The sequence below is a fragment of the Curcuma longa genome, chromosome 2 (genome assembly GCF_044706935.1).
Source record: "Curcuma longa cultivar G26 ecotype Majalengka, Jawa Barat chromosome 2, ITB_CL_G26_1.1, whole genome shotgun sequence".
NCBI classification, from domain to species: domain Eukaryota; kingdom Viridiplantae; phylum Streptophyta; class Magnoliopsida; order Zingiberales; family Zingiberaceae; genus Curcuma; species Curcuma longa.
Window position 1 is genome coordinate 8,694,409 of NC_133862.1, and position 20,601 is coordinate 8,715,009.

Here is a 20,601-nt window from a genome sequence, read left to right on the forward strand (position 1 = left end):
CAACCAACAACTGATAAAAATTCAGAAATCTGATACAGAACAGTACACTATGAAACAGAATAGTGAAATTCAGAATTTGTCCGAATGAATGTAACTAATTGAATAAGAGATTTTAGTTAAGGAATCACGAAAACTAATCAAAACAATCAATACAAGCTAATGTATCAAGGATCTTGAAACAGTTCTGATTAACATGTTCAGAAACAAAGAAACATGAATAAGAAACATAAATGAAATCAGAAATGCAAGAACTCGGATTCTTCTTTTCAATTCAATCACCTCCTTGTCGTCACACAAGGCCTGCTCAAGGATCAGAAATCTCAATTAGCTTCTCACGAACCACGCTCGGCGTGCTCTGAATCAACCCCGATGCACGCAGCTTAGAAACCCTCCTCCTCACTGCGCCAAACAGAGCCAAGAACAGAACCATTCATGTTCTGAAAATCCAACTGAAAATTTTTGAAATTGCTTGCAATGTGATGCTCCAAAATCCTCAATACCCCTTGGAGAATCCCTCCTCACGATCTTGATTGCTCCGATTGGTTGTATCCGACGAACTCAGCTGGTATCAGTGGCGGAATAGGCTCCTCCGACGAAACCCTCACCGGACGAATTCACCATCAATTGCTGCCAAACAAGCGTCGTGGTTGCTCTCTGGAATCCGGGAATTGACTTTGGATGAAGAAATTCGAGCTCCCGATGAAAAAAAATCAAGAAAAACCAGGAAAACCAGCGAAGACAGTGCTGCTACAGTAACCTACTACAGTAACCGCGATTTTGGGTTACTGTAGCATTATCGTTAAAGCTAGGTTTCTTTGGACACTGTGCTGAACGGGTTCGGTTAGCTTGACTTGAGTCTGAGTTAACATGTTCTATCAAATGCACTCAATTTAGCTCCAATTTGATTCCAATTCGGCTCTAATTTTCATGGCTTCAACTTTAATCACACTTGAGTCTTGATTCATGAAGTTGGATCGATCAATTGAGTCAATTTTGGCTCGATTCGATCACGATTGAACTCGATCTTAGTTCAATTTGAGCCTACAACAAATCAAATTCAATTAATACAAAATTAGCTATTAAATCACAGAAATTATCATCAACCATCCAATTATGCAACATATCATAAATATAATCAAATTTAAATCATTAAGCAATTTATTTTCATGCAAGAACCCAAAATTAAATCGATAAAATACATAAAAATCCTAACTCATCAATTACCATAAGTACATGGTGAAATACTTTATTTTTATTATATTTAGATATTAATTGTTCAAATTGGACACCTAAATATTCTTTGAATAGTCTTGGTGCTTCAAAAAATAATTTAAGAAGTAAAGAATAAAAATACTTTCATTTTTGTTTACATTATTAAAATTAAAATTTATAACAAATAGGTTAATTGGATCATGCATACATTATAAATATATTATATGATAACCCCAAATTAATGAAATAAAAAAAGAACTAGAATTTAACCACAAACAGGTCAACAAAATCCTAGTTAAACCCCTCTAATAAGTAATAATGAAAATCATACCATATCGTATTATTACATAGATGAAAATTGTATAGACTGTTAATAATATTATCATTAATTTGTTGGCATTAGGTTTGTATGGTTGTCGGGTATCCATGCGATACACATGGGTAACCATTCAGGTGTCCAATCCAAACATAACCCAAATCTCCACAACCACTCAAACTTGTTCAACTCCAGCTCCTCCACCACTCAAGTACTCATTATAAAGGATCACAAACCATGTCATCTTCACCACACTAATAATTAAGTCATTCTCAATTGATTTCTCCTACAATTCAAGACTTACTTCACAGCATCAGCTTCAATTTGCTTCGAGATCGATTCAGTCATGGCAGGCAATAAGACGGTCATAGTTGTGTTCCTCTTTGCTGCACTACTCATGGCCTCGTCGACGCCCATGGCCACCGCATTCGGCTGCTTCGACGATTGCTACGACCGTTGCGCCAATGGCAAGGTCGGCAACGCGCCCTGCGCATCCATGTGCTCCCAAGCCTGCATGGTTACCAGCAAGCAAAGTCTCGATGGATTATCGCATTGACGTGGTTTACCAGGAACATATAGTTCTGGAATTTACATAGATTCCACTTTTTGCAGAAGTGGAATTTACATTGATCCACATGCATTTATTGTGGTTCTGTTATCTTTTTCTTTACTTCTTTTTGGGTAATCTTTTTGTTTAACTACGCCCACTTTGATTGTTAATCTATTAATTTGCTTATGACCTATCCATTTTTTCCATTTGTTCATCTATTAATCTCTCTATGCCTTCGATCCTCAGGAGATGTGTAGAGAACAAGATTAATTACCTGGAAACTAATGATTAAAAAAGAAAAGCAAACAAACAAGATTCCATTAAGTCTCTTATCTTAATCCATTTAAACATTCTTTTCGCCAAAATCCTTGATTAATTAAATAAAATTTCCCCATGATCTCCATTGTCTCGAGCGCAGTGAACGGAGGTGAAAAGTCCTCCGACCGGACTCGATTCACAAATTTAAGAGAAAGCTTCATGGGAAAAAATAACTAATAAATGATGCAAATAATATTTATAAAAAAGGTCATAAAGGCGAGAAACACAAGGCTGCTTGTGCTGTTTACGTCATCTCTCCTGGTCAGAATCTCGATGGATGATAACTTAATTAGCCCATAACTTTCTTAATTCCATCTCTCTCAATTCATCAAACCCAAGGCCTCTTGTCATTAATTTCCTCACCTTTCAAGCAACGGTGTTTTATCCTTGTTTATGTGACACAGATTCTTCACAGCTTCCCACCCATTGACTATCTTTATTTTATGCATTAACTTGATTAATCTTCAGTATTTATTTATTTTGTATCGTGTAATTTACTGATAATAAACCTTCTTCTTAGCATAAGTGCATTTTAAGCAAACATAAATCTGTTTTTCACAAGCAGGCTTGCTTACATCAACAGTTTAGTATGGGCAATCTTAACTTTGCTTCGAGGACAAGTTTAGGCAGTCTCTGAGAGATTAAGTGGTCCTTAAATTGCACTTAATTTGTTTTTTCATTTGTCTTCAATTTATTTAAATGCAAGCACAAAATTTCTGAATCCAAATCCAATATCTAATACTATTACATTACGATGAGGGATTTAAGCTTAAGAAGAGTAAAATTTACTCCATACACAAGACTTTTCGGCCATATTCTGCAAGTGGCTCTGTTTCAGTAAACCATGACTTCATGCATGCATGCACGCATGCTTACTCTGTCACTTCTCTTCTGCCTCCTAATAATGGAGAATGACTCAGTTCTATCTGCCGGATTCTAACTACAGTCTGCAAACTATCAATGGAGTCAAACCAAATAGTCAGTGAGTTACAGATCAGAAGCAAAGATAACACCAGAAATTAAGTCTCATGGAGTCCTCTCATCTATTCTTAATTTTTAATTTTCTTCAAGTCATCTCGCCTTTATTGTTTAATCTTTGATTTCGTTTGTATTTGCAAATTGCAATGGCGTGCAGTGCACATCCCTCCAGTCCATTGTATGTTCTGACAGTGTTGAGTCCTGTGCCATCTCCCACAACCTCAAGAGTGTCCTTTGCCATTTTCCTCGCGTTGAGCTCTGTGAGATGAGATCCCCTTCCTCAATTAATGTCTGCTCTGTCAATGTTTCTTACCATGTTGAATATTATAATAATCTATGCGAGACTGAGAAGAGTATCTCAAAGCACCAGTATTCCAAGTGTTTCAGAAATGAGACTGCTGATGATTTAGTGGTTTTAGGTATTTGTGAAATAAGATCTTAATAATTTGATGGATTGCAGACTTTATTGTCTTGTAATCCCTTCTTCTGAATATTAGATTCAGACAACACTAGCAGACACAGATAACATCCAAGAACTGTAAAGAGGCTCCTCACAAAAAGGTTATAGTACTATGGACAACAATGATTAAAGAAAGAGCAGAAGAACATATGATAGCTGCACGAATTGACCTCTCATTGCTCAAAAGGGATCAATCCAGCAACCTCTCATTTCCATATGCTGAATGCAATGCTCTCAACCAGCTTTACAGGAAGGAATCACAGCAAGAAAAATCTCAGATTCTTATGGAACACGATCTGCTCACTAATAGAATATTTACAAAATTGTGTGGGCACCATGAATCTGAGTGAGATCAGGAGCAAAGCCTGGGCAGTGATTTGGATCCACTTGGACTAACTCTTCTGCTCTTCGTGGCCTTCTCCATCTGCGCCTGCATCTTCTTGCAAATCTTCTTCAGCTCTATCACCTTCCATTGCATTCCTTGAAGCTGTGACTTGAGCCTCTTGTTCTCACCTGAAATCTCGAGCTTCTTCGCGAAAAGAATCATCTGCTGATCATTACTGAACTGTTTTTTCTTGCCTCGATTTTGCTCTGGCGATGATTCTTTCGATTGCTTGGTCTCTTGGAGAAGGTTCCTGAGCTTTCTTTGCTGAGAAATCAGAGCCCTGATTACTGTTCTTGAGGGGAATTTTGAATTCCTTGCAAGATGTTTGCAGGATTCAATTGAGAGCTTCTCATAGTTTATAGCACAAAACAGCTTCGTTTTCTCTTCATCCAGTAGCTGAGTATGGACCTAAGTATTAGCGAACAGGTTAGAAACAACTAATTGTTGAAAAATAATCTGATAACAGACCAAACCAAAATAAGTACTGAAAGTTTTACAGAAATATACCTCAAGATACATGTCAATTGCTCGGTAAATTGCATCATGAGAATCTCTTGCTTCATCAGGTAGAGCTGTGGCAAGTGACAAAAACATTAAAGGCTTCAAAGAGGAATCAGGCGAGACCTCAGCCAAATAAGAGTCCATCAGCCGTGCTGTCTGCTTCAATCGAGCTTGCGACTCTGTAACCTTGCTAGTGCTAAGAAAAGACTTCAAGAACCTTAAGATTAGACTAACATCATAGAGACAATGAATTCCTGCAGGAGCTGGAATTAGTAGACTATCTAACGTTGCATGGTCAAATTTTCTTCCAATCATATTCTCCAGTTTAATTTGGCAGCCCTTGTTAAGCTTCAAAGGTGCTGAGACTCTGAGAACATCAAACAAGCCCTTACAAGACACACAGCTTCCTCCATCAAGAGAGTAGAGCAGTTCTATGACAATTTCAGCAGCCTTTTTCTTGTTACATGAGGCACTGGATACTGGACTCTTTAGATAATGCATGAGGAACCTACTGAGCACAACATGATCTACCTTCTGCAAAACCATGTTTTTTATTACCTCTTCGATCATGTTAGGGCTCAAGCTTAGGAAATCCTCGAACCACCAATTTCGTTGGCAACCGTTCTTCGTGCTAATTGTGCTTCTTGTATCAACTGACAACCTTAGTGCTGAGCTTTCAGGAGATGAACCAGATGGGCTAGCTTCAGTTACTGATGTGATTCTACCGACAACAGACTCCAACACTCGATCCAGCATCCCCGAAGAAACTGAACCTGGAAGCAAGTCTTGGCATTGCTTCAGAGCGTTCATGAGCTCAGGCCATGACCAGTAAGGGAGTCCCTCCAGAGATTTCTCAGTCAACTCAAGCAAGTTGTTGATGGAGGCCGAAACACCATCACTCATGTCCATGGAGTGTGCAACATAGTATAGAAGGCAAGAGTTGCGGGGTGTTATTTGGTCTCTGCCTTCGTTGTAGCAGAACTTTGTCATCAACTCAAATGCCTCTGCTCCTCCAGGGAAGCCATGGATTGCAACTTTCAGGGGTGTAGTTGATGAAATGATCGATGCTTTGTTGCTCAAATTTCTCAGCCTGCCACAGAAGGATGAGACTACTTCCTGTAGTGAAGTAATCCGCTTAGACCAAAGGATTAAACAGTGAACATTTTAAGAATGTAAGGGAATCTGAAAGCATTAAATTCTACGACTAAATGAGACAGTCTAGTGGGGAATGAAGAGCCCTTCCACTGGTTAATTGTGCAAATAGGAAAAGAAAGCGAGCTGTAACTAGCGCTTTAAATGGCCACAGTGAAGCAAGAGAAAGAAGCGACCGGAATCATTCCCTCATGAACGGAAACATAATTTCGACAATGAAACCTTCTTTGTCCTCATGGAAAAGAGATGAAGGGAAAGCAAATAAATGACTGAAGCAATAAATGCCCACATGAAGACATCATAAATGAGGAGAGGAGAAAGCCAAAGGCTCGCCAACAAACGATGAGGACGAACTGTACATGGAAATGGAACAGCGCATTTAAGAAAAGTAATGGAATACTGAGCAATGGAAATCAAGAGATGGAGAACACGATTCCAGAGAGCTCAACAAATCGAGTCAAAATGACACCGAGCATCGACTGTTCGTTGGTGAAGAATATTTACTAGAAAAGAAACTTAAAAGCGATCAAGTTTACCTTATCAACCAGGAAAGTTTGTTCGCCATCGACGTCGACTTCAAGGTCACAAGGCATGGCCGATGTTCACACAGGCTTTAGCTTTTAGCTTAGCAATGGCTAGAAAGTCCGCTAATAGAAGTATGGCAAAAAGGAACTACAGTGACGAAGAAGACAATGGAATTCCAAGGCAGAAAGGAGACTGCGAGGCCATGTCTTGAGGTGAAACAACCCGACAAAGAGGAGCAGAGGCGAGAGCAGTTCCTCTGTTCAACGTACAAGAAGCGAAGGGGAAGAAGAAGAGAAGTAGAAGAGGAACATAGAATTACACGCAGAGACTGAGGCAACTGCTGATTAACCTCTCGACACCTCCCCACACATATATAATCTCTGTCTCGCTCATCCCTAGCAAACACTCACCAACAAGACCAACTCATTGTGCACTTATGAAGTTTCCTACAGCGAATTCTGATTCGTGCCGATCAATTCAACAAAAGAAAGGCACTGTCATGGAAACTGAGCTGTTGTAGCCTTCGTCAGTACGTGTGGATCCATACTATCCCGCCTTTTCTCGGTGTTTACGAGTCCCATCAGTCTAAAGAACCCAAGGCCCAAAAGTATGGCCCACTACGATATAAGCGATGTGCATGTATGGAAGGTGACACCCAACGATTCATTTTTTTTAAAGATAAATTATATTAAAATTTGTTTATTTTTTAATCCAGATAATCGATTGGTCATTTAAAAATTTTCGATTATCATCAAGATAAATCGAAAAGCATGAATGACACACCACTCTGCAATTAGAATTTTAAATTATTTTTTTATTAAAGAAAATTAATTTATATTGCATCTTAATTAGAAATCGATCAATAAATATTTAATTAATTACAGAAGTATTTTATCGTTGCATCTAATTCGGGGTATATTAAAGTTCATCTCACCTGGTGAGCAACGTGCTGTTGGTACCATATTTTAAATCGAGCAACCTTTGTCACTAAAGGGGGGACATTGATGTTAATCACAAACATTATGAGTAGGGCCCGCTAGACAGAATTAGGGTGAAGTTTCCCACTTTGATTTGACTGTAAGCCCTTTTTCCATTATTCCGATTAATATATCGTGAGTGAATGGTTCAAATGGCGATTCAGAACTGCTGATATGTATACTTCTCGAAGAGAATTGTCCGAAGAAATGAAAGGACTTGAGAAACACTCAAAAAGAGAGTTAAAATGACATCGGAGATAAATCCCGACAAGTCATTTCGACACTCAAATTAGGGTGCGACGTGAGAAAAAGGTTTAATGACTTGGGGAAGTTAGGGTTTATGTGTGTGTATCTGTACTCATGGACATGAGTTATTTTTTTATAGTAGTTGATCTCTAAAAAATTAGTATCGATCTAGAAAATATTCTGATATGTCTGTTTTCATCTAGAAAGATTCCATTAGTTATATATATTTTAAGAATATATTTCTACTTTTTCAGGAGAAACGACTCTGAGCTCCCCGGATTGGGTGGGATAAGAATCACATGCCAAAGGTCGACCTTGGGTGCAGGAAGCATGTCGAGACCGAGGCACGAAGTCGGCACGTGATGCGGCAAGTATGCCAAAACTAAGTCATGAGATCGGCACATGCTGTAGGGAGCTTGCCGAGATTGGAGTAGGAGGTCGGCACATGTTACAAGAAACTTGTCAAGACCGGAGCAGGAGGTTGACATATGCTGCAGGGAGCTTGCCTAAACCAAAGCAGGAGGTCGCCACATTCTGCAGAGAGCTTGTCGAGACCGGAGCAAGAGGTCGGTACATGCTATAGGGAGTTTGTCAAGACCGGAGCAGAAGGTCGGCACATGCTGTAAAGAGCTTGCCTAGATCGGAGCAGGAGGTCGGCACATGCTGCAGGGAGCTTACTGAGACCGGAATAGGAGGTCGGCATATGCTGTAGGGAGCTTACCGAGATCCGAGTAGAAAATCGACACATGCTATAGGGAATTTGTCAAGAACGAAGTATGACATCGGCGTGTGATACCGAGACTGAGATATGAGATCAGCATGTGACATAAAAAGCTCGTCAAGACCAAGATATGAGATCGAGTTTTGGGTTCATGAAAAAATCTACAAAATTTACTTCATGATTATGCTTACTTTACCTCTCTTTACTTCCTTTCTATCCGACATTCACGTAATCATTTAAAGAACCCTACCGGATCTAATCCGGGGATATTTAAAGTTCGTCTCACCTGGTGAGCAACGTACCTGTTGGTACCATATTTTAAATCGAGCAGCCTTTGCCACTAATCGGGGGACATTGATGTTAATCACACACATTATGAGTAGGGCCCGCTAGACATAATTAGGGTGAAGTTTCCCACTTGGATTTGACTGTAAGCCCTTTTTCCATCAATTCATAGACTTTTGTCATGTAATTTTAGAACGTTATGTGTCACCTTTTTCATGTATAGACTTCGTTTTGTTAGTTTTAATATATCATATCTTTAATTGGTTTATTATTTTGCACATTAATTACATATGCTTTTAGTTGTTTTATGATATTTGTATCAAATTAAATAAAGTTTTTTAATGGGCTAGATCTCAGGCGAAGGAACATTCACTCTGATTTTATTGGATCCATTGGGATTAGAAGAGATGGTCTTTGACGTTATAGAAACATATCAATTCCATATGTATGAAATCTATCATCATTCATGTGAGTAGTCATCTTTCTTCCAAATAACTAATTAATAATTTCGAGATTAAGTAGCTTAACAATTCATTTGCTCAAGGATATGATTAAACAATTCTAAATCCAAACAAGATGTGGATTTGCTTAGAGGTGTAAGCCACCTTGTCTGATATAATCTAGGTCGTGCCTGGTATAATATATGGACTTAGATTAGTTTAGGTTGAGTAGCGCTTGGCTTGACTAAATATTAATTATTAATATTAAATATTTTTAATAACATTTAATAAAAAAATATTGTAATAATAATTTTTATGTTTTAATCTTATTTAATATTTTAATGTTCTAAAATTAATATTTTTTAAATATTAAAAGATATATGATTAGATTTGGACGAAGCATAACCTAGTGACTGCTAAGCTACCATTTCAATGATGGTTGTGATATCGTTTGCAGTCTTGCACTTGTTCTTCTTCGGGTTACTCTTGGCAGCATAAAAGACCATCTAGAAAAGGATCTTGGTCACTACTAGTGAAATTGTAAAATCTATTACTGAATGCTTGGTGATCTGGTCCGAGATCAAGGAGGAGGGGACTATCAATAAAAAGGCTCGAAGGCCTTGTAAGCAAGACACTATAGTCGATGATACTCTATAGAAACTCAAGGAGAGTTATAATGGTGGTCCAGATAAATCTTGACGTAGCCACTTCGATACTCAAGTTAGCTCTGATGATGAGAATTTTTTAGAAGATGACAAGTAAAGAAAAGTGGTTGGAATTATGTGTGCATCCCTGTGTCCATGGGAGCGATTTTTTTTTATACTCTCTAGTTGGCGAAATGGGCGGCACCCACGATCCCCTATTTGGTTGAGAGGTGTCATGTCATTCCACGTCCTTGTTATCTTGGGGCTCACGTTCCCCTCCTTTCTTGTTGATCATGTCATCTCACGTTCCCGCGTTGAGGGAGGACTCGAAGTCAAGAGTCAGGTGCCGAGTGGTAGAGGACTCAAAGCCACGAGTCAGGTGTTGACTGATGGGGGTTCTCGGGGCTAAGAGACAAATGTCGGGTGGCTAATGTTCCCAGAGTTAGGAGATGAGTGTTGAGTGGTGATGTAGCTGCTTCCTCAAGTTCGAGTTAGACGTGAGTCTAACTCAACTTATATGGGCCTCTAAGGATATGGACTCGGGTCCGGCGCTAACAAGGCTGAACTCAGTAAGACTTTTAACTTACAGTTCAGCTTGTACTTTTGATCTCCCTTGTGACACATGGCTAACTATCTTCCCCGTATCACTTGGGAATCAGAAACTCCATCCTAAAATGATGTAAAGATTGAGATTATTCTTCGTCTTAAGTCTTTACCAGAGTAAAAGAAAATTGCACCTGACTATTGATCACAGAAATGGTGAGGTACCTGATAGATAAAACAACTAAATCAAAAAGATTCAGTCCTTTGCTAGCAACTGATGCTTGACAGAGCACTGAAGTTGAATGTTGGTGCAGGGAGTTCATTAAATGCTTCTATGGACTCTTAGCATCGAGGCATCTCTGCGTCCAGTTGGGGGCATTCCAATAAGGACCTCCCTAATGTGGTGAAAAGAGTTGAAACAAGTTAACCATTCTTTTCATTGAATTCCAAGAAAGCAAAAAAACAAATTGATCAGTCTACACTATGCATATACATAGTTACATAAAAGCTATGCTAATCTCTTGGCTCAATGTAGAAATAAAATTCATATAGCCAATCCTAAATAGTTGGGACAAACAGTCAGTGATGATGAGTTGTATACTTGAGGGATGCTTTAGTTACTCAATGGTTATAACTGCAGCTCTTGGCACTAGGGTAATGATGTCTGCACAGGAAACAACCCTTGGGCATTCAGTTTCCACTAAGCTCTTCACTTGATCAACAAAATCAAATCCACGCAGGCTTTAGTTTGACAATGCTGCTTTCTCTGCTTTGTTATTGCTGGTGGAGTTTATCAGCACAGAAGCATCACAACCCTGAACAATGAACGATTAAGGCAAAACTTAAGACTCATGATATCACATTCCAAGCCTTGTAAACTCTTCAGTTTGATCCATATCGACAACTTACCCTGACAAAGCAGTCATGGAAGTGCATCCTGAGAAGAGCAGCTGCAAAAGAAGATGCATTTGGTATATGGTTCTTGACATAATCATATATTATCGACTCAGCATTTGGACAATTCTTGTCGTACAAACCCAACTCAAGATCAGACTTCACACAGCAGAATGATCCCATACCATCATCAGACACTTGACACCCATGTTACTCATTTCCATTCTATGTATGACCACCCCAAAAAACTTTTATCCTTCAATCTTATTGCTTGCAATAACATAATGCTTATGGGTATTTATAGACTTTGCTGGCAACTCCACCTTTCTTTTCAAGTTTAAATATGGAATTACTAGTGTTATGAGCAGGATAATCACCTACTTGTGCATAGGAATGAGTAAAAATTTAGTTAAATCAAATTAACCGATCAATTCGATCAAATTTAAAAGTTTGATTAAGTTATTTTGATAATTCAATTTTTTTAAAAAAAATATAAGTGATTTAATTTCAGTTTTAAAATTTCTAATTCGATTAAACTGAATAAGTCAAACTTTAAATCTCTAAATCAGAAAATCGTAAGTTTCTAATTCAAATTAATCGAGTAGAAAGTTAAAATAGAAATGAAAAGTTCAATTAATTTGGTCAAAAATAAAATTAATTGATATTTTATCGATTTTTATTGAAAAGTTTGATTGATCGATTCGATTAGTTTGAAAAAATTTAATTTATTCAATTTTGATTAATTAGATTCATTTTGATTTGATTTCAACCAAATATTCAACCTAACAGGAGTGGTCTCAGGATGATTCACAGCAAATTTTTTTACTAGTAAAACATATATCCATCGAATATATCTACTGAATATTTCTTTCTTTAACTAAGTTAACCAGTAGCAGTATCCCCTATTTTGATCCTCCGAGCATCTCAACTCCAATGAAGATCTTAAGCAACAGGAGACTAAAAACAGTTCAAATAGAGTGTTTTTGAGTTCATTAGTTAATAATCTTCGGCAATAAGATTAACATAGATTATATGCACACTGCCATATAACTTTTAGAGTATGTTTGGTTTAATTTATCATGCATAACTTTGATTATATATTAGTTAATCATATAATCAAAATTATGAAGAATAAAATACAATATTATTCAATTTAATATTAAATAATACAATAAAAATTTATTTATTTGAAAGAATATAAATTTATTTATTTGAAGGATTTAGTATATAACTTAGTTTAATATTTTATTATATTATTCTTAGTTCAATCCTAAACATACAATGTCGATATTGTATGCTTGTCCAAATTAAAAAACTTAATATTTTACTATTTTATGCATATCCTATAATATATCAAACAATAATATAATAATTAATAAGTTTGATAGGAGTGAGAATAAAATAATATATTATTATTATTATTATTATTAATGGTGATATATAAAAATAAATTTAGATAATATTTTAAAATTTTTTGAGAAAATTTTGTTGGACTTTAGACTAGATCAATAATTTAGTTTATCTCAGCTATCGTTAGGAGGAGTTGATTGATTTAATTGATTAAAATTTTAATCAAAAAATCTAAGTTTAAAAAAAAATTGTCCCTCATGCACGCATTTGTTTCGTGATCGTGTGCCTCTTGTCACCTCCGGTCGTCTGTCCCCCACTTGTCGGTCGCCCTGTTTATGGGATTGGTGAGCCGCCTATCATCTCCGGCCCGTGGTGAGCCTTCCGCATGAAGGAACAGCGGCGACGTCGTGCTAACACATCCCTCGCTGCTTGGGCTCAACGATCGACCACTGCTCGTGCTCGATGATCGACCGCTGCTCGCGCTCGACGACCCGCCGCTACTTCCACTCAGTGATTAACCGGTGCTCGTGCTCCATGATCGATCATTGCTTGCGCTCAACGATCGACCACGATTGGATTCTGGTTAACCCTATAATCAAGGAAAATCTTAGACTTCTGAGATAATCAAATTTCGAGTTATATGACCGTTTTGCTATAATATGCATTGATGTAGCAAACATATTTCATTACTTGGGAATCACTTATTACTTAAATCTAATAGGATTAAATAATATAATGTTAGATAGATAATCAAGATTTTCAATAATAATTTCGAACCAAATACACTTTTATAGTAGTATCAATAATAATTTCGAATCAAATACACCCCTTATAGTAGAACGTAAGGAAGTACAGATGACTAATAGCTAGCTAGAACATCAGGAAATAGAAGGGCTAAAGGTTCATGGATGACAAAAAGCACTGCATTGATTAAAAAATGCATCGGTATCAAACATGGTGATTTATTTAGTGGAAATCAATGCTTGTCCAAGAGTTTGCTAAGAAAACTATAGCAAATTATTTTGATAGAGCATACTAAGCCTATGTTCATCTCAAGCAGTAATCATGTAGTTATTAGTTTTCTAAGGCAAATCCAATGCATGCGAGGATTGAGTCTTTCATGCCAACCTCCGTGACCAGAGCAGGATGAACCCCAATGCAGGCGAACAAGGGGCTTCATTTTCCCGTTGAACATATGCATGAACAACATAAAATTGTAAATACTTATAATGATTCCTTGTCGATTTTATCCACCATACATGCTTGTTGTCGGAAGGACGATTACCAATGAACAGTTTGTCACGATTTCACAAAGTAAATTCCTTGTTTCGAACTAAGATGATCTTCTCCGGAGAGATTTCCGTAAGACACACAATCCTCGAAAAAAAAATTATAGCAATTTCACACTCTATATCTCATGATCTTGAACTTGGACGTCTATTTTAAAGGCAAATCAAAAATTCATATCAATACACGTGTTGATGTGGATGGTTACCATATTTGCACATTGTGCAGACATGATGTCTAGCATATTCTACTCGTCCAAATTAAGTCACAAAGATAAATTTTCACATAGACCAAATAAGAACATCAAATTCATATTTGAGGAAAATAGTTTGTGCGACAACAAGTATACCGAGTGATTAATGCTAAGAAAGTTATTACACTTTATATATAGTCGTACTTCCAAACAAATTGGAGATATTAATTTATTGCATCGATCCCAGATACATCAATATGAACATCTCTATTCCCTTATAATGATTATTATGTCAAAAGTGTTGGGTTGCAAGGGTACAAACATAGTCCCACATCTAAAGTACATGGAAAAGATCATGGGGGTTAAAAGGATGGAAAGTATCTCTATTGGTATGAGGCCTTTTGGATAGAGCCCAAGAACAAAGCCATGAGGGTTTAGGCCCAAAGTGGACAATATCATATCATTGTGGAGATATTTTGATTCCATCGGTATTAACAAGTGGTATCAGAGCGAGACCGCTCTTCACCGGACTAACCGTCGGATGAGCCATGATCCATGATCCAGATCTAACCATGTGATTTGAACCTTAAAAACAAAGGAAGTGGGTGCTCCCGTGTCTGAATCAAGAGGATCAAACACCAGGTGAGAAGTCATAGTAGGTCGAGTGGACCGAGGGGCAAAAAAAGTCCTAGTTGCGACTAGGTGGGAAGTCCTAGTAGGTCGGATGGACCGAGGGACAAAAAGTCCTAGCTGCGGCTAAGTGGGAAGTCCTAGTAGGTCGGGTGGACCGAGGAGCAAAAAGTTCTGGTGGGTCGAGGATTCAAACATCAAAACGACGTTAGGGAGGCCTGTGGTCCTTTGTTTGAGGGGGGGATTGTTGGGTTGCAAGGGTGCAAACATAATCCCACATCTAAAGTACATGGAAAAGATCATGAGGTTAAAAGGATGGAAAGTATCTCCATTGGTATGATGCTTTTTGGGGAGAGCCCAAGAACAAAGTCATGAGGGTTTAGGCCCAAAGTGGACAATATCATACCATTGTGGAGATATTTTGATTCCATCGGTACTAACAAAAAGCATATTCATCCCTCAATTCAATACAATGATTCACAATCACATTTTATGTATTCAACGAAAAATATAATTGATTAACCAATGAATAAATGTCAAAGATGTAATGTCATGTCCCGGGAGACAGTTATCCGAAAAATTTCGGAATCCCCTGTAACAATTCAACATATCTGACTACAATACACCATAAAGCCGACACGGCCGCTCAACAACACAAAGTAGATAATAAAACTATTAAACAACATGTACTTAATGTTAGTACCGATGAAATCAAAATATTTCCACAATGGTATGATATTGTCCACTTTGGGTCTAAACCCTCATGACTTTGTTCTTGGGCTCTTCCCAAAAGGCCTCATACCAATAGAGATATTTTTCATCCTTTTAACCCCATGATCTTTTCCATGTACTTTAGATGTGGGACTATGTTTGCACCTTTACAACCCAACAATCGTTTTGATGTCTAAATCCTCGATCCACCAAGACTTTTTGCCCCTCGGTCCACCCGACCTACTAGAACTTCCCACCTAAACGCAGCTAGGACTTTTTGCCCCTCGGTCCACCCGACCTACTAGGACTTCCCATATAGTCGCAACTAAGACTTTTTGCCCCTCGATCCACCCGACCTACTAGGACTTCTCACCTGGTGTCTGATCCTTTTGATTCAGACACGGGAGCACCCACTTCCTTTGTTTTTAAGGTTCAAACCACATGGTTAGATCTGGATCATGGCTCATCCGGCGATTAGTCCGGTGAAGAGCGGTCTCGCTCTGATACCACTTGTTAGTACCGATGGAATCAAAATATCTCCACAATGGTATGATATTGTCCACTTTGGGCCTAAGCCCTCATGATTTTGTTCTTGGGCTCTCCCCAAAAGGCCTCATACCAATGGAGATACTTTCCATTCTTTTAACCCCATGATCTTTTCCATGTACTTTAGATGTGAGACTATGTTTGCACCCTTGCAACCCAACACTTAAGGCCTACCCCGCCATAAACCACATATACAACTCAGGCATAAATTATATAACCACCACAACATACAATCCATATATCGAAACACAATCCAGAACTACACAAGTATAAACATAAGTCCATACCGAAATAGTATACTGCAATAACGACTCGAATACATCGTAAAACATCACCACAACACAACGATAACTCCACAAGTCTATAAAACCAGAAATTACATAGCAAAGTTGTCACAAGATCCAAATCCATACAACTCGAACATATGTGGAAAATACAAATACTCCTATAAATTTGAAACCAACAACTCGATACAATCCGACAAAAATATATGACATACTCAATAGACTACTCCTGCTGTAAGATAATGGGGCAGACTGGCAGACCTCCAAGCTCCAACAACGTCCTTATTTGTTACCTGGGGAGAAAATAAAGAGACCCCCAGGGTCTAGGTAGTGAGTATACAATACTCAGTGGGTATAATCAAGAAAGTGCACCACAAAGCAATATATATAACAGAACAGCATGATAGCATACTAGAACAATAAACTACGTACATCAACAAATATCATGTAATTCAATCACAGTCATATATCAGCAAGTCTACTAGCCTGGGTTATATAACAACAAATGCAATCCTCATGAATGCAGAAGACAACTACCCACAAAGTATGCACATATGCAATGCATGGTCACTGTCTTCACTCGCCACCCCCAGACACTCACCCAGTGTAGTGAACTGAGGCGCACGACAGGAAAATCCCATACGCTCCAATAACAAACCACTACTAAACAAATGGGGAGCGGGTGGGATCAGGAGGGCTATATAGCCAGTCCTGATTGCACCCAACTTAGTGCAATAATTGCTCTCACTCTTATGCCACTATCACACAGCGACAAGTGAGGTCACACAACAACAATGATGAACAACATATCTACTACTATCATGTATGTGTCATGATGCTCAGTGCAACAGTTAAGCCTATATCTAATCAGACATAATCAACAGGTCATACAATAGTGTTAAACAACAAGTAACATGCTAATCAAAGTAAAGCAACATCAATACAGGTCAACAGCAGAAAATCTATAGCAAGGAATCATATCGGATCAACAACTAAAGATAACAAGATATTCAACCAAAATTATTAACAGTGAAATAAATCTGCACTTACAAACAATCTTGTGTTGACCAAGCACAGGAGTACGCACCTGGTATGACGAATAGCGAAACGAGAACCCCCCAGAAAATACTCCTCGTAAGTAATAGAATTAACAATCACGGTCCGGAAAAGTCTACGGAAGGTATGCCAACTGAAACTGATCTTGTCAAGAGTCACCAGATTTCTATCTTCTTTTGTTTCCCCAACGATCGACCTTTATGACCAAGACCACCAATTGCAGATCCATTATCACCGTAAAAATGGAACCTTTCGCCACTAAGATTGCATTTTTACCACCACTGATTGGGATCCAGGCCAATTAGCACACACAAACATGACACCATAAACATCAACATGAAATAAGAGGTGTAGAATCTCTATTGTTTGATCTGGAGGCTATTAGGATAGCTACGGACAACTTCTCTGAAAGAAACAAGCTAGGAGGAGGAGGATTTAGGGCTGTTAATAAGGTCGATCCTTAGATTTGAAGAATGCTTTTTATAACTGTGGATGATTCTGCGACTTGATACATGAGTAATAATTATCGCGACACTTAAAAAAACAGGGAATGGGGAGTGAACTAGGAGCAGGGGATGTAGCGGAGTACGCCGGGCCCGCGTACGGAAACGAAATAGCAGCGAGGAAAACCCTCTTTGGAAGGACCTGCGACTCCAGTCCTAACTAATCTGTAGAGCAAAGGATCGAATTATCAATCTCCGACCTCAGACCAACGATAGAAAAAACGGCCAGCTTCGGATCCTTGACAACCCTAGATTTGATATGTCACGAATAGGGTTGCAAATTGATTTAAATTATCAAAAACCCACAATTAATCCGAATAAATCAAGTATAGGGGCCTCGAGTCGTGTTTTTCCAAGGTTAGTAGAAAATCGTTTAAATTGAGCTTTCGATGTCGTGTTTTTGGGGTTTTCTATGAAAATGGGGGTTTTGGTGTTTTGGAACAAAATGTAATTGAAAATCAACAAGTAAGTGAAAATGCTAAAGATGAAACCCTAAAGCAAGCTAAACCTATCATCAAAACCATGAAACATACAATTAAAACATGAAATGCAAACAAAGCAATTAAGCTAGCAATGCAATCCCTACTCAAACCAATCTACCTAGTAAACTGATACATGAAGTCTAAATACAATCTAAATGGGGTTCAATGCTTTTGATGCAAGCTCAAGCAAAAGGAAACAAATCATGCCTAATCCGGAGAAAATAATTTGGCACGGAACAGTGATATTAGCGTGGCTTTGGCATGGAACAGTGATATTGGCGTGGCTCTGGAGTTTCAGTAACACCTTCGAAGGGGTTAAAACCAATCTAAGGAAGCTCTAAAACAAATCAAAATCTAAACGTAGTCTAAGCATTAGACTAATAACCGAATTCACAAAGTTAGATTCGAACATATATCAGTATTGAAGTTAAACAGGAAAATGCAGTAATCAGACTATCAGAAACTAAAAGAAATGCATCCGCGACTTCCTCTTCTTCGTGCTCCTCGGTTTGGTGTCAAACAAGCCGCCGTTAACCACTAGTGTCTCCGAAATTCCTTTAAGAAGTTGGAATGCAATCCAATGAACTCGTGCTCGCGTCCACAGCTCCGAAAACCCAGAGAAAAACCCTTTCCCAGGAACAGAGTCGGGTGCCGGTGGAATTTGAAGCTGCAAACTGGAATGGTGCTCCTCTCCTCGCGCCGGTGAAGTCTCCGACCCCTCAAGCTTGCTCCGAAACCTTCGGAGAACCCCTCCTCTGATTCCGGTTGCTGAAGATGCAGTAACTCGCCGAGATTGCAACGAACAGGGGAGTGCCACGCCGATGAAACCCTCTCCGGCGTCGAGCCTCCAGCCGTCGATTGCTGCCCAATGAACTGATTCCGACCTCCTCAAGGATCAGAAAACACGATGGAATTGGAATTTCGGGATGGGGGGCCGCCGTTTGGTACGTCGCTCAACAGGGGATTTCCGCGCAAGAAGGCGATGAACAGTGGCTGCGCCCACTGTTCATCGATTAAATCCCAGCTTATATACCGGCTGATTAATCTGATGATCTGGACCGTCCATTTTGAATCCAACGGCTAAAACTTGATCTAGGCTCTAGGGCAGCTTAGGGTTTGTGAAAAATTCAGGGATTTTGATCAAACTTGATCTAGGTCATGTCCTCCATGTTGGCTTGATCAATTTGAGCAAATTGGCTCGATTTGACCACGATTGAGCTCGAGCTTGATCTGATTTGAACCCTAAAATCAATTAAACTCAATTAATGTAAAATTTGTCATAAAATCATGAAAATTATAATCAAGCCTCAGATTATGCAATATAGGACAAATATGATCAAATCGATTCATTTTATAATTTATTTTCATGCAAAAAGCCCAAAATTGAATCGATTAAAATCATAAAAATCCTAAGTCATCAATCCTCTCCTCGTTTCAAGATCCGCACCAATCGATCTCAATTAGAAACCCTTGCCCTAGGATCTCTGATTCTGGTTCCAAGTTCTGCCTTCCTCTTCGGCAGCACGACATCGCATGGCGATGACGGTAACCGACGATGGTGCAAGCGCGAAGAATTGGTGTAGGGCTTGCTGCCATTCTTCTTGCAGGCAGCGAAGGCGACAGACGATCGCGGCAGGGGAAGGATCATGTACCGATCGCGAACTCGGCGAAGATGTACAGGAAAAGAAATCGTGCAGATCGTGGGGTTTGAGGTGTTCCTAACAGGTTTCGAGTTTAACCGAAACCCGGTCCACTATCCATTACTGACATATCGTACATGTAAATCTATTTTAATCATCCTTTTATTAACTAGAATCATTCATTTTAATTAGTCGCTTTTATAGTTATGTTCCATAGTTCAAATCATATATAGTCAATAGGATACATGCTAAAATAGCAGATACTGATTAAAATTTCAAATAGACAGCTAAATAATCACTTAATATAAAATCGAGATTAACTTATAATCTCAAAAATCTCACGTAGTAGAGAAGTAGGGATCCATTCTCCTACTACCTTTATTTTCGCTATTGCACATGTGGTATGAATCACATGTTATAATATTATTCTCTTTACTAATAAAGAGCACATGTTATTCTCAAACATTGTATAGATTTCGATCTAGACATTCCCAATGTCTAATCCTGAATTCAACTCATGAATTGTAATCTAGCTTCTTACAGGTTTAGTAAATGATAGTTTCATTTACTCCGATCATTATTAACTCCCAAATGATCTCATCTTGATACAACTATAAAGGCTACTCTAACTTATAGGTGTGTCTTCATTCACAGCTTCATTAGCTATCTCATAAGTAATAGTGTTACCTCTATTTATACTTAATAAATAGAGATGATTATCCATATGAAAAGATCAATCTCAACCTGCCAACATACTCACTGAGACTTTATC

The 20,601-nt window shown here is 38.4% G+C and overlaps 1 protein-coding gene and 1 pseudogene across 1 annotated transcript; both read right to left on the minus strand.

Moving 5' to 3' along the window:
* Positions 1 to 4,186: 4,186 nt before the first annotated feature.
* On the minus strand, positions 4,187 to 6,465 carry LOC141816063 (BTB/POZ domain-containing protein At3g22104-like). Its single transcript, XM_074703896.1, has 3 exons — positions 6,409 to 6,465; positions 4,727 to 5,836; positions 4,187 to 4,627 (listed from the first exon to the last, which is right to left on the minus strand). Exons 1-3 carry the CDS (start codon positions 6,463 to 6,465, stop codon positions 4,187 to 4,189), a joined length of 1,608 nt encoding a protein of 535 aa, XP_074559997.1.
* Positions 6,466 to 9,482: 3,017 nt separating this feature from the next.
* On the minus strand, positions 9,483 to 11,362 carry LOC141821535 (peroxidase 30-like; annotated as a pseudogene).
* Positions 11,363 to 20,601: the final 9,239 nt, after the last annotated feature.

Bases quoted from the DNA above. Each gene is read 5' to 3' on its own strand.
- LOC141816063 (XM_074703896.1), bottom strand. From the start codon at position 6,465: ATGCCTTGTGACCTTGAAGTCGACGTCGATGGCGAACAAACTTTCCTG. The intron at 5,837-6,408 runs GTAAACTTGATC...ACTTCACTACAG, and splicing joins AAACTTTCCTGGTTGATAAG to GAAGTAGTCTCATCCTTCTG. The intron at 4,628-4,726 runs GTATATTTCTGT...GCTAATACTTAG, and splicing joins CAATTGACATGTATCTTGAG to GTCCATACTCAGCTACTGGA.